The 13,926-nt window shown below is 33.3% G+C and overlaps 1 protein-coding gene across 1 annotated transcript; it reads left to right on the top strand.

Moving 5' to 3' along the window:
• The first annotated feature begins 4,654 nt into the window (after window positions 1–4,654).
• LOC127712760 (putative nuclease HARBI1) lies at window positions 4,655–11,397 on the top strand. The gene is made up of 3 exons (XM_052219380.1): window positions 4,655–5,109; window positions 9,348–9,537; window positions 10,396–11,397. Exons 1-3 carry the CDS (start codon window positions 4,818–4,820, stop codon window positions 10,679–10,681), a joined length of 768 nt encoding a protein of 255 aa, XP_052075340.1. The 5' UTR covers window positions 4,655–4,817; the 3' UTR covers window positions 10,682–11,397.
• Window positions 11,398–13,926: the final 2,529 nt, after the last annotated feature.

Below are 13,926 nucleotides of genomic sequence, written 5' to 3'. Positions count from 1 at the left end.
GTAATATAGTTAAAGATTTGAATTGATAAAATTACAGTATGTTGTATAATTTGTTTGACCTGCACTTAAGCTAAAGGAAAGGATGTATAGAATTTATAATACCCCACTCTGAAGGAAGGATAGTATACTGGTTTACCTCAACCCCCTTGGTGGTCTTAAGGCCGTGTGTTCGAACTCCAGCTGGGTCAAACCATAGACTAAAATTGGTATTAGCTGCTTCTCCCCTAAGTACTCGGCATTAAGGAGTAAGAGCAATGACTGTTCAACTTGGAGTCATAATAATGTGTTCAGGTAGGGTTACATGTCTTCGTACAGACTGTGACCTTTTGAACTAGCATGTTAAAAATCAGGCTGAGTGTCGTTCTAGTACAAAGCAGGGTTCATATTCATATTGACTGATATGTTCTCGTCATGAATATGCATTTAATTGGCCATTTAACCTTAAACAGCCTTCCCATCCATCTATCCTGGTTCACTTCTGCCTATTCTCTCCATAACCCTACAATATAAGTACCCCATAACTTCTTGATATTAGGTAGCAAGTTTTATATGGGATAACTGTACTTTGTGATTCACTGTCAGACCCCACATTCACTGTCAGACCCCACATCTATTTCCTTTGAATATAAAGCTTTAGTCTGGGAGAACATGATTTATTTATTAGTTGTAATTATACCCTACGCAACAAAGTTGTGTCTATTGACCTGTCTGTCTGTCAGTCTTCTTGTCAACTTAACTCTTTTGAAACCACACTGCAAAATTTTATGAAACGTTGTAGATGATAAACTTGTTGTGTAGGATATAATGATTTTGACCAATCTGTCATAGTCCATCCATCAGTCCCGTTCATGTCATCACAACTCTTCTGAAACCACAACACAGAATTTCATGAAACTTTGTAATTGAAAAGGACATATTATGTAGATGTAGACAGGAAAGTATGATTCAATTTTTGTCTCGCCTGCAACGAAAGTCCTGGAAAGCGAGACATAAGGATTGCTTTTCCAGCGACAGCTCCGGCTTCAACAATTGTTAAGTTTTCTTCTTAAGTTAGTTTGATAGGAACTACTTGTGAAATATCATTGATATTTACTATGAAGTTGCATTACTATCAGTAGTTTGACCACTATTTCGAGGCCCTGCCCCCTAGGACATGGTCCAGTGACTGAATAAATTAGCAATTTTCAATGTTAAGTTTTCTGCTGTACGGTAGTTAATTTGATAGGATCTACTTGTGATAGATCAATGATATTTTGTATGAAGTTGCATTACTATCAGTTCATATCAGTTTGATGACTATTTTGAGGCCCTGCCCCCTAGGACATGGTCCAGTGACTTTGAATTAATTAGCAATTTTCAATGTTAAGTTTTCTTATTGTCTTTTTTGAATTTTATGCTGATAGGCGAGACATATCTCTGTGTCAACAGTTAATTTATCTAGCAGTTACGCCCTTTTGAACTTTAGAATTTTGGCCTAAATATACTACTGCAACAGTTTGTCATCACAACTCCTCTGAAAACCACACAACAGAATTTCATGAAACTTTGTAGATAGTAAGGACATACTATGTAGATGTGCATATAAACAGGAAATTATGATTCAATTTTTTATCTAGGAGTTATGCCCCTTTTAACTTCGAATATTCGCCTAAATATACTACAACAACAGTTTGTCATCACAACTTCTCTGAAACCACACAACAGAATTTCATGAAACTTTATAGATAATTAGGACATTTTATGTAGATCTGCATATCAACAGAAAATTATGATCCAATATTTTTACTAGGAGTAATGCCCATTTAAAATTTCAATAGAATTTTTACCTAAATATACTACTGCAACAGTTGGGTATGCGAGCGCGCTCACAAAGGTTCACTAATTGGCTTTGAACTAGCTTTCAGTAACTGTGAGTACTCTTTATTTCAATGCTTTGTGTCTACTGTTTTTATGTAAGTTGTTTTTGTGCCTCATAGTTGTGTATCTTTTTATTTATTTTACAGTTTTCCCTTTATTTGTCTTTGTGCTATTATGTTTATTTTGGTTGTATGACTTTTGGCGTATACTTGATATTTATGTATCCATCAGGTTTGTGACTTTAGGCATTCCTGGTGTAGCTGGGTCTTGGGGTTTGGACACAGGAGGTTTTTCATTGTTGTTTCCATTTTTTTTTACCTTGTATTTTACTTAATTCAAACTTTATTGAGAAAGTGTATACCATATACAGTATTTACTACTACAAAAACTTTTTCATCAGTGTATTTGTCAATATGCCATCAATTGCAAAAACTTTTTACTATCAACTACAGCAACGTTTTTGTTAGATTTATTTATATGTTTTTATGCTGTCGTATATTGGTATGACGTCGGCGTCGTCGTCCGAAGACACATTGGTTTTCGCACAATAACTTTAGTTTAAGTGAAAGATCTCTATGAAATTTTACCATAAGGTGCAATACCACAAATGGAAGGTTGGGATTGATTTTGGGGGTTATGGTACCAACAGTTAAGGAATTAGGGGCCAAAAATAAGCATTTTTGTAACTTCCAGACAATAACTTGTGTGTTAGTGTATGGATCTTTCTGAAATTGTACTACAAGGTTCCATATCACGAAGGGAAAGCTTGAATTGAGTTTGGGGGTAATTGCCCACAACGTTAAGGAATAAGGGGCCAAAAATAAGCATTTTTCTAGTTTCCAGACAATAACTTGTGTTCAAGTGTATGGATCTCTCTAAAATTGTACTGCAAGGTACCATACCACAAAGGGAAGGCTGGGATTGATTTTGGGGGTAATTGCCTCAAAATTTTAGGAATTCGTGGCCAAAAAGGGGCAAAAAACAAGCATTTTTCTAGTTTCAGGACAATAACTTCTGTGTAAGTGTATGGATCTTTATAAAATTGTACTACAAGATTCCATATCACAAAGGGAAAGCTGGGTTTGAGTTTGGGGGTAATTGCCCTAAACGTTTAGGAATTTGGGGCCAAAAAACAAGCATTTTTACAGTTTCCAGACAATAACTTGTGTTCAAGTGTATGGATCTCTCTGAAATTGTACTGCAAGGTACCATACCACAAAGGGAAGACTGGGATTGAGTTTGGGGGTGATGAATCATTAGGGGGTACCAAAAATTGGGGGAGGGGGGGTTTCCCCTTTTTTTCCTTTTTTTTTTTTTCTTTAAAATTTTCCATTTTAAATTGGTTATTTTTTATTTATATATAAAAGCAAATAATAATGATATGGTTTGATTTCATCAAAAATTGAAATATTGGGGTTCTTTGATATGCTGAATCTAACCGTGTATTTAGATTCTTAATTTTTGGTCCCGTTTTCAAATTGGTCTACATTAAGGTCCAAAGGGTCCAAAATTAAACTTAGTTTGATTTTAACAAAAATTGAATTATTGGGGTTCTTTGATATGCTGAATCTAACCGTGTATTTATTTAGATTTTGGATATTGGACCATAATAGGTAAATTAAAAAAATTTAAGTTCTTAGACCACATTCATTCTGTGTCAGAAACCTATGCTGTGTTAAATATTTAATCAAAATCCAAATTCAGAGCTGTATCAAGCTTGAATGTTGTGTCCATACTTGACCCAACTGTTCAGGATTTGACCTCTGCTGTCGTATCAAGCTGCGCCCAGCGGAGCATTTTATTTTAATTTTTTAGTCAGTTGTGTTGCATGTCTGCAATGTAATTTTGTCAATATAACAGAACTATAAACAACTGTCATAAAAGGGGAGGGTTAGCTAGCTATAAAACCAGGTTTAACCTGCCAATTTATTTGAAAAATGCCTGTACGAAGTTAGGAATATGAGTTATATTTCACTCGTTTGGTTGGTTGATAACTCTTGGTTTTGTCAGTTTTTATGGACTTCCCCCTTTTTTCAAATTTACCTTGGAGCTCATTATTTTTATTTTACTTTTTATTCACGTACTGATCTTTTGAGTTAAGCCAAATGCATTTTTACAGTTTGTTCTTATGTTGTGCTGTTACACTACTGTCCCAGGTTAGGGGAGGTTTGTGTTCTCACGAACATGTTTAAGCACACCACATTCTTTATGAGCCTATACAGTTTAGTGGTTGTCTTGGTTCATATCTGTCTATATTATTATTCGTTGGATACCAATTTTCATGGATTTCGTGTGTACAGGGGAACTGGAAAAATTCAAATGCTCAATGAATGGCATATTTTCTATAGGTTGTTTGCAGACTTTGTCAATACACGAAAGTGAATATCCATAAAAAGTCCACTTTTTCTCAATCCACGAAAATTGACACCCAAAAAAATAAATGAATCCACAGTATACTGTATGGGATTTTCTCATTGTTGGTCTGTATGGTTGTCTGTAATTGCTTACATTTACTTCTTTTGAACTCAGGGCCCGGTTGTTCAAAAGGCTGGATAAAGTTATCCACTGGATAAATTCTGTATCCACTGGATAACTTTTGTCCACTGGACAAATTCGGTTGTTCAAAAGTTGTCCAGTGGATAAAATAGCTTAACCATGGACAAATTTTGTCCAGTGTCTGGGGGTTCGGATAAGTTCTTATCCAGAGGTTAAATATGGCTGCCCGCTTGCTGTATGATGTACAGCAAAGGTATAAACCACGTATTTATAGGGAATTTCTTGGTGCAGAACCATACACAGAGTCTGAATTTCAGGCAAGGTATAGGTTTTCGAAAGAAAGCATTCAAATTCTAACAAACTTGCTTAATGATGATCTTAAAAGACCTACCCACAGAAGTCATGCAATTCCGCTAGAAACTCAGATTAAAATTGCATTAAGATATTATGCTTCTGGCAGCTTTATGCAAGTCATTGGAGATACGTTCGGGTACAATAATTCAACCGTTTCAAGGATTATTCAGGCAGTGACGGGTGCAATATGCTCTCATGGGGCAGATTTTCTTCGTTGGCCTGAGGAGACTTCCAAACCAGCCATTATAAATGGATTCTATGACATTGCCAGATTCCCATGTGTTATAGGAGCAGTGGATGAAACTCACATTCGCAAACAAGCACCCAGTGATAATGAGTATGCATTCGTCAACAGGAAAAACTTCCATTCCATCAATGTTCAGGGTATCTGTGACCACGAAGGTAAACAAATGAAATGTTAACTTAGCTATTTTCAATAAAATGCTTCGCTGGGGCGCTGCTTGATACGACCGCAGAGGTCGAAACCTGAACAGTTGGGGCAAATATGGACACAACATTCAAGCTTGATACAGCTCTGAATTTGGATTGTTATTAAATATTTGACACAGCATAGGTTTCTGACACAGAAAGAATGTGGTCTAAGAACTTGATTTTTTTTAATTTACCTATTATGGTCCAATGTCCAAAATCAAAATACATGGTTAGATTCAGCATATCAAAGAACCCCATATATTCAATTTTTGTTAAAATCAAACTAAGTTTAATTTTGGACCCTTTGGACCTTAATGTAGACCAATTTAAAAACAGGACTTAAAATTAAAAATCTAAATACACAGTTAGATTTGGCATATCAAAGAACCCCAATAATTCAATTTTTGATGAAATCAAACAAAGTTTAATTTTGGACCCTTTTGACCTCAATATGAACCAATTTGATAGCGGGGCCCACAAGTAAAAAAACTAAATTCATGGTTAGATTCAGCATATCAAAGAACCCCATATATTCAATTTTTGTTGAAATCAAAAAAAGTTTAATTTTGGACCCCAACTTGGACCAACTTGAAAACTGGGCCCATAATCAAAAATCTAAACACATGTTTAGATTCAGCATATCAAAGAAACCCAAGAATTCAATTTTTGCTAAAATCAAACTAAGTTTAATTTTGGACCCTTTGGACCTTAATGTAGACCAATTTAAAAACAGGACTTAAAATTAAAAATCTAAATACACAGTTAGATTTGGCATATCAAAGAACCCCAATAATTCAATTTTTGATGAAATCAAACAAAGTTTAATTTTGGACCCTTTTGACCTCAATATGAACCAATTTGATAGCGGGGCCCACAAATAAAAAATCTAAATTCATGGTTAGATTCAGCATATCAAAGAACCCCATATATTCAATTTTTGTTGAAATCAAAAAAAGTTTAATTTTGGACCCCAACTTGGACCAACTTGAAAACTGGGCCCATAATCAAAAATCTAAACACATGTTTAGATTCAGCATATCAAAGAACCCCAAGAATTCAATTTTTGTTAAAATCAAACTAAGTTTAATTTTGGACCCTTTGGACCTCAATGAAGACCAATTTAAAAAACGGGACCCAAATTAAAAATCTAAAAACACGGTTAGATTTGGCATATCAAAGAACCCCAATAATTCAATTTTTGATGAAATCAAACAAAGTTTAATTTTGGACCCTTTTGACCTCAATATGAACCAATTTGAAAGCGGGGCCTACAAATAGAAAATCTAAATACATGGTTAGATTCTGCATATCAAAGAACCTCATATATTCAATTTTTGTTGAAATCAAACAAAGTTTAATTTTGGACCCCAATTTGGACCAACTTGAAAACTGGGCCCATAATCAAAAATCTAAATACATGTTTAGATTCAGCATATCAAAGAACCCCATATATTCAATTTTTGTTGAAATCAAACAAAGTTTAAATACTGGACCCTATCTTGGACCAACTTGAAAACTGGGCCCATAATCAAAAATCTAAACACATGTTTAGATTCAGCATATCAAAGAACCCCAAGAATTCAATTTTTGTTAAAATCAAACTAAGTTTCATTTTGGACCCTTTGGACCTTAATGTAGACCAATTTAAAAAACGGGACCCAAAATTAAAAATCTAAATACACGGTTAGATTTGGAATATCAAAGAACCCCAATAATTCAATTTTTGATGAAATCAAACAAAGTTTAATTTTGGACCCTTTTGACCTCAATATGAACCAATTTGATAACGGGGTCCACAAATAAAAAATCTAAATACATGGTTAGATTCAGCATATCAAAGAACCCCATATATTCAATTTTTGTTGAAATCAAACAAAGTTTAATTTTGGACCCCAATTTGGACCAACTTGAAAACTGGGCCAAAAATCAAAAATCTAAATACATGCTTAGATTCAGCATATCAAAGAACCTCATATATTCAATTTTTGCTAAAATCAAACAAAGTTAAATTTTGGACCCTTTGGACCTTAATGTAGACCAATTTGAAAACTGGACCCAAAATTAAAAATCTAAATACACTGTTAGATTCGGCATAACAAATAAATAAATGTGATCAAAGATTTTACAAATCTAATGCGCCATACTGTGCAATTAAAGACTTCTTGAAATTTTCCAATATTTGAAATTTGAAAAAAAAATAATTTTTGAAGAATAATTCTTTTTAATTTCTGAAATCTGAAATGAGAAAAAATTGACCCCCCACAATTTCTTTTTATCCCCCCCCCCTTTTTTCCCCAAAAAAATTCTTTCCCTCAAGATATGGTCATAATCTCAATTCAAATTTCCAATGGAGTTGGCAACCATAATTACCCATTTAAATTTACCATAGTGCTAACTTAATCTATTTTATAATAGAATAAAAAATATAGTGTCAAATCTTTCATATGGATTTTTTTGTAAAAAAAAAGATGCAACATTTGCAGATATTTTTACTGGTCTTCCTTTATAAATATGCATTTCTTTAAACATAATTTAAAAGCAGTATAAGGGAAGTAACCAAAACGTTGTATTTGGATTACCTCCCTTACACTGTTTTAAATTATCTTTATTGTTCATTAACCATTACTTTATACATAATTTAAAAGCAGTGTAAGGGAGATAATTTCAATGATGTATTTGATTTATCTCCCTTACACTGCTTTAAATTATGTTTTGTACTTAATTAATTGTCCATTAACCAGGACAACCCTGTTTTTCCCCCTTTTTTGCCCTAATTCCTAAACAGTTTGAGCCATAACCCCCCAAAGCAAATCCTAACCATCCCTTTGTGGTATGGAAACTTGTAGTATAATTTCAGAGAGATCCATACACCGTTCCACAGTTATTGTCTGGAAACTAGAAAATGCTTATTTTTGGCCCCTTTTTGGCCCCTAATTCCTTTACTGTTGGTACCATAACCCCCAAAATCAATCCCAACCTTCCTTTTGTGGTATTTAACCTTATGGTAAAATTTCAAAAAGATCCACTCACTTAAACTAAAGTTAGAGTGCGAAAACCAATGTGTCTTCGGACGACGACGCCGGACGACGACGACGACGACGACGACGCCAACGTCATACCAATATACGACCACAAAATTTTTTTGCGGTCGTATAAAAAGGAGAGTTTATACAGACAAGAAAAAAAAAATTGTTAGTCGATGTACAAAATAGAAAAGAATATTTTCGACCATAATTAATTTGTTACTGTTTGGTTTATTTCTTTTTAAAATTAAAGTGTCATTCATTTTTGACAAATCTCAAGAACGTTGTTTTTATAGGACGTAAAAAAAGCAATTAACTAAGAGATGCTTGGTCAGCGCAATTATAATTTGGTGATGATTAATTACGTTCGAGTTGTCTCTCTTATACTAGTATAACCTTTCTAGGCACAAGCTATAGTTACGTTGAAAACTAATTGCCGTAATGCAAGATCGGATTGGGACCCGATAAAATATGAGCCATCGAAAGTTTTATCCGACAATATTATATATAAGTGAAATAAAATATTCTTAGTTGGTTTATTCATGCATGCATCCGGCATGGAGGACAGAAATTTACTTCAGTTGATGAAATTATAAGGGTAAATGTATGTATGTCAAATAATTTTTGACATCAATAACATAGCAGGTCGTACATTAACCTTTAACTGCTGTGTTTTGGAAGGATTGGGACTCGTACCAAATCTTCTTATTTTTATATTTACAGCTGATTTAATGATATATTATTGACATTTTAAATTTCGTGTTTCAAGGGCGACTACATTCATTTTTAAAATGGGGGTTCCAACATTTGCATATTGTTATTATATTTAAACGGGGTCCAACCACATCACCTCAAACAAAAGCATACACAAGCGGTTGTTAATCCACCACTGAGTTTCATTTAAATGCGAATGTTTTCAAAGTTTTGTCATATTTGTAGAATAAATCATATCTAAGCAAACTATCAAACCACGTCATGAGTTCAATGGGAACACAAATAGAAAATTCATGGATATAACTGTGTCGCATTTGATAGCTGAGGACCCCATAATAAGATTTTGCGTGTGGGAATGAGTTTCTTGCAACGGTTAATTGCGATAGTAAAAATGTAATAGTTTTGTAGGAAAGTACTCAGATTCAATATACTTCTCTAACTGAATTACAAGATTATATATATCAATTTCAGGAAAATTCACCAACATTGTTGCCAAGTGGCCAGGGTCAACACATGACAGCTTCATTTTCCGAAATTCTGATGTTGGGATACACTTGGATCAAAACCACAGAGGATTTGATGTTGATGGACTGTTGTTAGGAGATAGTGGTTATGCCTGTAAACCTTATCTCATGACTCCTTATTTAAGGCCTTCAACACGGTAAATTGTTTTTTTACCTTATTTTTCACAAAATCATCAACTCGCTATATATATATCTTTAAATATTGCGTCTTTGCAATGTACGTGTATATATGCGAAATTGTATTGCGTAATCGAAACATCTTGAGTATCTTTGAAGTACTGCAAATCATCAAAATGGCTTCATAAGGGAGCGAATCTAATGTGAAACCAGTGTACATTACATTAAACTAATTGTAAATATGTTTACTGTACATGACGTTTGGTGTGAACAAGGCCTTACTTGACAATAATTTGTCGTTTAAAAAAGAGTTGTCTCATTGACACTAATGTCGCATATGTTTATAATTAAATTTACTTGTAGCTTCCATGTTATATAGCAACTGCGTTTTTATCTTATAATCAAATTGTGTCATGAATCTAAGTTATTAGGGTCGCCCTATAGTGGTCAGTTTGTCCGTCCGTCAGTTACACAATTATGTTTGCCATATATCTTGATTACCGTTATGATTTATTTCACAGTGTTTGCTTTACATGTACATTAACCACTACCAGAGCGTACATCAAAACGTTTGTAGGTCAAAAGTCAATGTTAAAAACTATTTTAGTATAGAACCCCATGTTCTATGGTAAAGATCTCTTCTGCTATTTTTCATAAAAAACATTCTGATTTTAAAGTTTATATTTGACATTTGTATGAACCAACTTTGTAGTGCCAAACAAAACTAGTCTTCTGAATTACATAGAACGAAAATATTATCAACTTTAGAACACATCTAAAAATCAAATTACAAATTCAAGATAATTAGTGAATTAATTATTTGAAAATATTTGTATATAAATTTTCTAAATGAGTTACCATAGCAATACCTTTTTCAGACAACAAGAGAGATATAACAGTGCTCAATCCAGGACAAGGTCCGTGATTGAAAGGACTTTCGGACGCTGGAAAAGACGGTTTCATCTGCTGCATTCAGAAATCAGGTTGACCCCGGACAGAGTCTGTAAAGTTATTGTTGCCTGTGCCATTTTATTTAATTTTGCTATTTTGCAAAAAGAGCCAATGGTAGATGACCGGGAAATAGAAGATGTTGATGTTGGACAAGATTTGGGACATCAAAACGGAATGAATATCCGTAACTTAATTGCCACAACTTATTTCTAGTGTAATATAAATTGAATCAAACAAACTGATGAAATAACATTTATTTTTATTTTCATGATGCTGGTCATTTCTAGCACTGATTTCAATTTGTAAATCTCTTTGTTTTGTTACAGTTTATTCATACAAATAATTTTTGGAAAGCTTTAAAATGTACATGTGCAATATGGTTTAATGCTACATTTTCTTAACGTAGATAGTACAAAATTACAATTGTTTCCCTAATATAATGAGGATAAATCTTTTAGCTTCATGCAGACTGTACTTGTATATAAATTGTTTTCACAGAATATAGTTTTTTTTTTTTGCAGCAGATTAGAAAAAGACTCAAAAAATCAGTCCACACTGATTTTACAAAGAGAAATATTAAAATTTTCACAAATTATTTTTTTATAATCACTAATTTGTTAATCACACAATTAATTGAAGATCTAACAATTGATACTGGAATGTAAAGTCTCACTGTTCATTATCATTTAATTCCTGTTTCAATTTCTTGATCTTTAATTTCAGGAGAGTTTTTTTCTAGCTCTAGCTTTTCTCGTTCAGATATAATTTTTCTTTTCTCTTGAAGGATTCTTGTTTTGTCCAGCTTCAGAACTTCAATTTGAAGCTCCTGGTAGGTTTGCTTTTTCTTTGGCTGGGTCACTGATACCGGTTAAGTTATTGAAGATTTAGCCTTTGTTGTTATTGGTGCTACAACGGAACTTACAGAAGCTTGCTGCAAATACATAAAAAAAAATGTTTTTTTTAATTATTATGTTCATCCTTCATATGAAATATTAATCGTTTGCACCCCGTTATTGCTGAGAAATATATCTGAGTAACATGAACTGACACAGCATAGAGTTTTAAAGGCAAATATAATAACAATAATAGGACATTATGTAAACTTCAACAATAACAATAAAATGCTCCGCTGGGACGCAGCTTGATACGAACGCAGAGGTCGAACCCCGTACAGTTGGGGCAAGTATGGACACAAAATTCAAGCTTGATACAGCACTGAATTTGGATTGTAATTAAATATTTGACACAGCATAGGTTTCTGACACATAATGAAAGTGGTCTAAGAACTTAAAAAATTTTAATTTACCTATTCAAACCATATCATTATTATTTGCTTTTATACATAAATCAGAAATAACCAATTTAAAATGGAAAATTTTAAAGAAAAAAAAGGAAAAAAAAATCCCCCCCCCCAAATATTTTGAACCCCCTTATGATTCATCACCCCCAAACTCAATCCCAGCTTTCACTTTGTGGTATGGTACCTTGCAGTACAATTTCAGAGAGATCCATACACTTGAACACAAGTTATTGTCTGGAAACTAGAAAAATGCTTGTTTTTTGGCTCTTTTTGGCCCCAAATTCCTAAACGTTTAGGGCAATTACCCCCAAACTCAAACCCAGCTTTCCCTTTGTGATATGGAACCTTGTAGGTTCTGGGAAATGCGCAGAATGCATGATTTTGCATACATTTTTCTATAGCTTCTTCGGGCCTTCAGCGGCCCCAAAACAATGCGCACGAAATTTGTTTAGTTTTTTTTTAATATACTTTATATTACTTTTAAACCAGGCTAGTGCCATTGTTTTACATAGATATAAGAAGATGTGGTATGAGTGCCAATGAGACAACTCTCCATCCAAGTCAAAATTTATAAAAGTAAACCATTATAGGTCACAGTACGGTCTTCAACACGGAGCCTTGGCTCACACCGAACAGTAAGCTATAAAGGGCCCCAAAAAATTACTAGTGTAAAACCATTCAAACGGGAAAACCAACGGTCTAATCTATATAAAAAACGAGAAACGAGAAACACTTATGAACCACATCAACAAACGACAACTACTGAACATCAGATTCCTGACTTAGGACAGGTGCAAACAAATGCAGCGGGTTTAAACGTTTTAATGGTACCAAACCTTCACCCTTTTTCTGAAACAATAGTGTAACATCACAACATAGAAAGACACACTATAACTGAATATCAACTGAAATAGCTTAACTCAATCAAAGGACATATTAACACCATTGAACATACACTGAACAAATAAATTTGACCTATGACACAATGTATGTTAAATTATTGAGAGAAAAAATATATAATTTATTTATAATTTATCTATACATTTATGAAAATGGAATTACAAAATAAAAAATACCTGAATATATATAGAAAACACTGATAAACTATATACCTAAGTTGGAACAGACTATATAATTGTGCGCTCATTAAACCTTTTGTCTTTTTTGTTTTCTTTACTAATAAATAATAGGTGTAATTAAAAGTGGGCAAACCAGGAGTAAACCCCTCCGGATATAGTTACCTTTTCCTGGTTCGCTGTTCATTTCGAAAGAAAAACAACATTACTGTACGATTACCAGAAGCTTATTTTGATTTAATTCTCTATGATTTGATTTAAAGGAAAAATTAATTGAAAAAAGGTTATATCCATATATTTCTGTATACTGGTATTACTGATACATGAACTTAGTCTTTCAGAGTTCACAAGTTTTTATATGAGTGCTAACAAATTGAGTTCGTATACTGTGAAAGTACTTTTATTCGTGGGGTACCAATTTTCGTGGTTTTCGTGGATGGCTTTATCCACGAATTTAACTGTCCAACGAATATAATAACTGTTGTCCAATTCCAGACACGGAAAGATCCCCATGTAGGTTTGATTACATGGATACGGTCATATAAACCAACGTACTATGAACTAAATATAAATTTTTTTTTGTACAACTTCAGACCGGATTTTACCCATTTAATCTTTAAAAAATCTAAAATTTACGACTGTTAACATTTTAATTCTCACGAGAAATATTTTTTTATCGATGAAAGTCAGATGTCCGGTGATGATATGCGATAATGAAATGTTCCGTTTTTCATAATTCTCATACGAAAAAAAATACTGATTTCATTTTGGGCTTGCTTTTTTATGTCATAATAATTGATTCCACAATTCAAGATATTATGAATTTGTTATCTATGAAGGACGAACAAGTTAGTGAAAATGAACACCTTATTTAACAATGCCCCACAAATCATTATAAAACAACATATGATTAATATCACGAAGATCCGATTCTGAAGTCTTCAAATTCATCACTCGATTTTTTTTTTCAGAAAACTAAAATCCACGAATTTAAGAACCCACGAACATGTAACTTTTGCTGAAACCACGAAAATTGATACCCACGAATAAAAATACTTTCACAGTATTGCTATCACGTCGTC

The sequence above is a fragment of the Mytilus californianus genome, unplaced genomic scaffold (genome assembly GCF_021869535.1).
Source record: "Mytilus californianus isolate M0D057914Y unplaced genomic scaffold, xbMytCali1.0.p SCAF_1, whole genome shotgun sequence".
Taxonomy (NCBI): domain Eukaryota; kingdom Metazoa; phylum Mollusca; class Bivalvia; order Mytilida; family Mytilidae; genus Mytilus; species Mytilus californianus.
Note: the sequence above shows the minus strand (reverse complement) of the source record. Positions and strands in the feature narration are given on the sequence as shown.

Coding starts and splice junctions, on each gene's coding strand:
- LOC127712760 (XM_052219380.1), top strand. CDS start 4,818: ATGCAAGTCATTGGAGATACGTTCGGGTACAATAATTCAACCGTTTCA. Junction 5,110..9,347: donor GGGTATCTGTGACCACGAAG/GTAAACAAATGA, acceptor TATCAATTTCAG/GAAAATTCACCAACATTGTT. Junction 9,538..10,395: donor TATTTAAGGCCTTCAACACG/GTAAATTGTTTT, acceptor TACCTTTTTCAG/ACAACAAGAGAGATATAACA.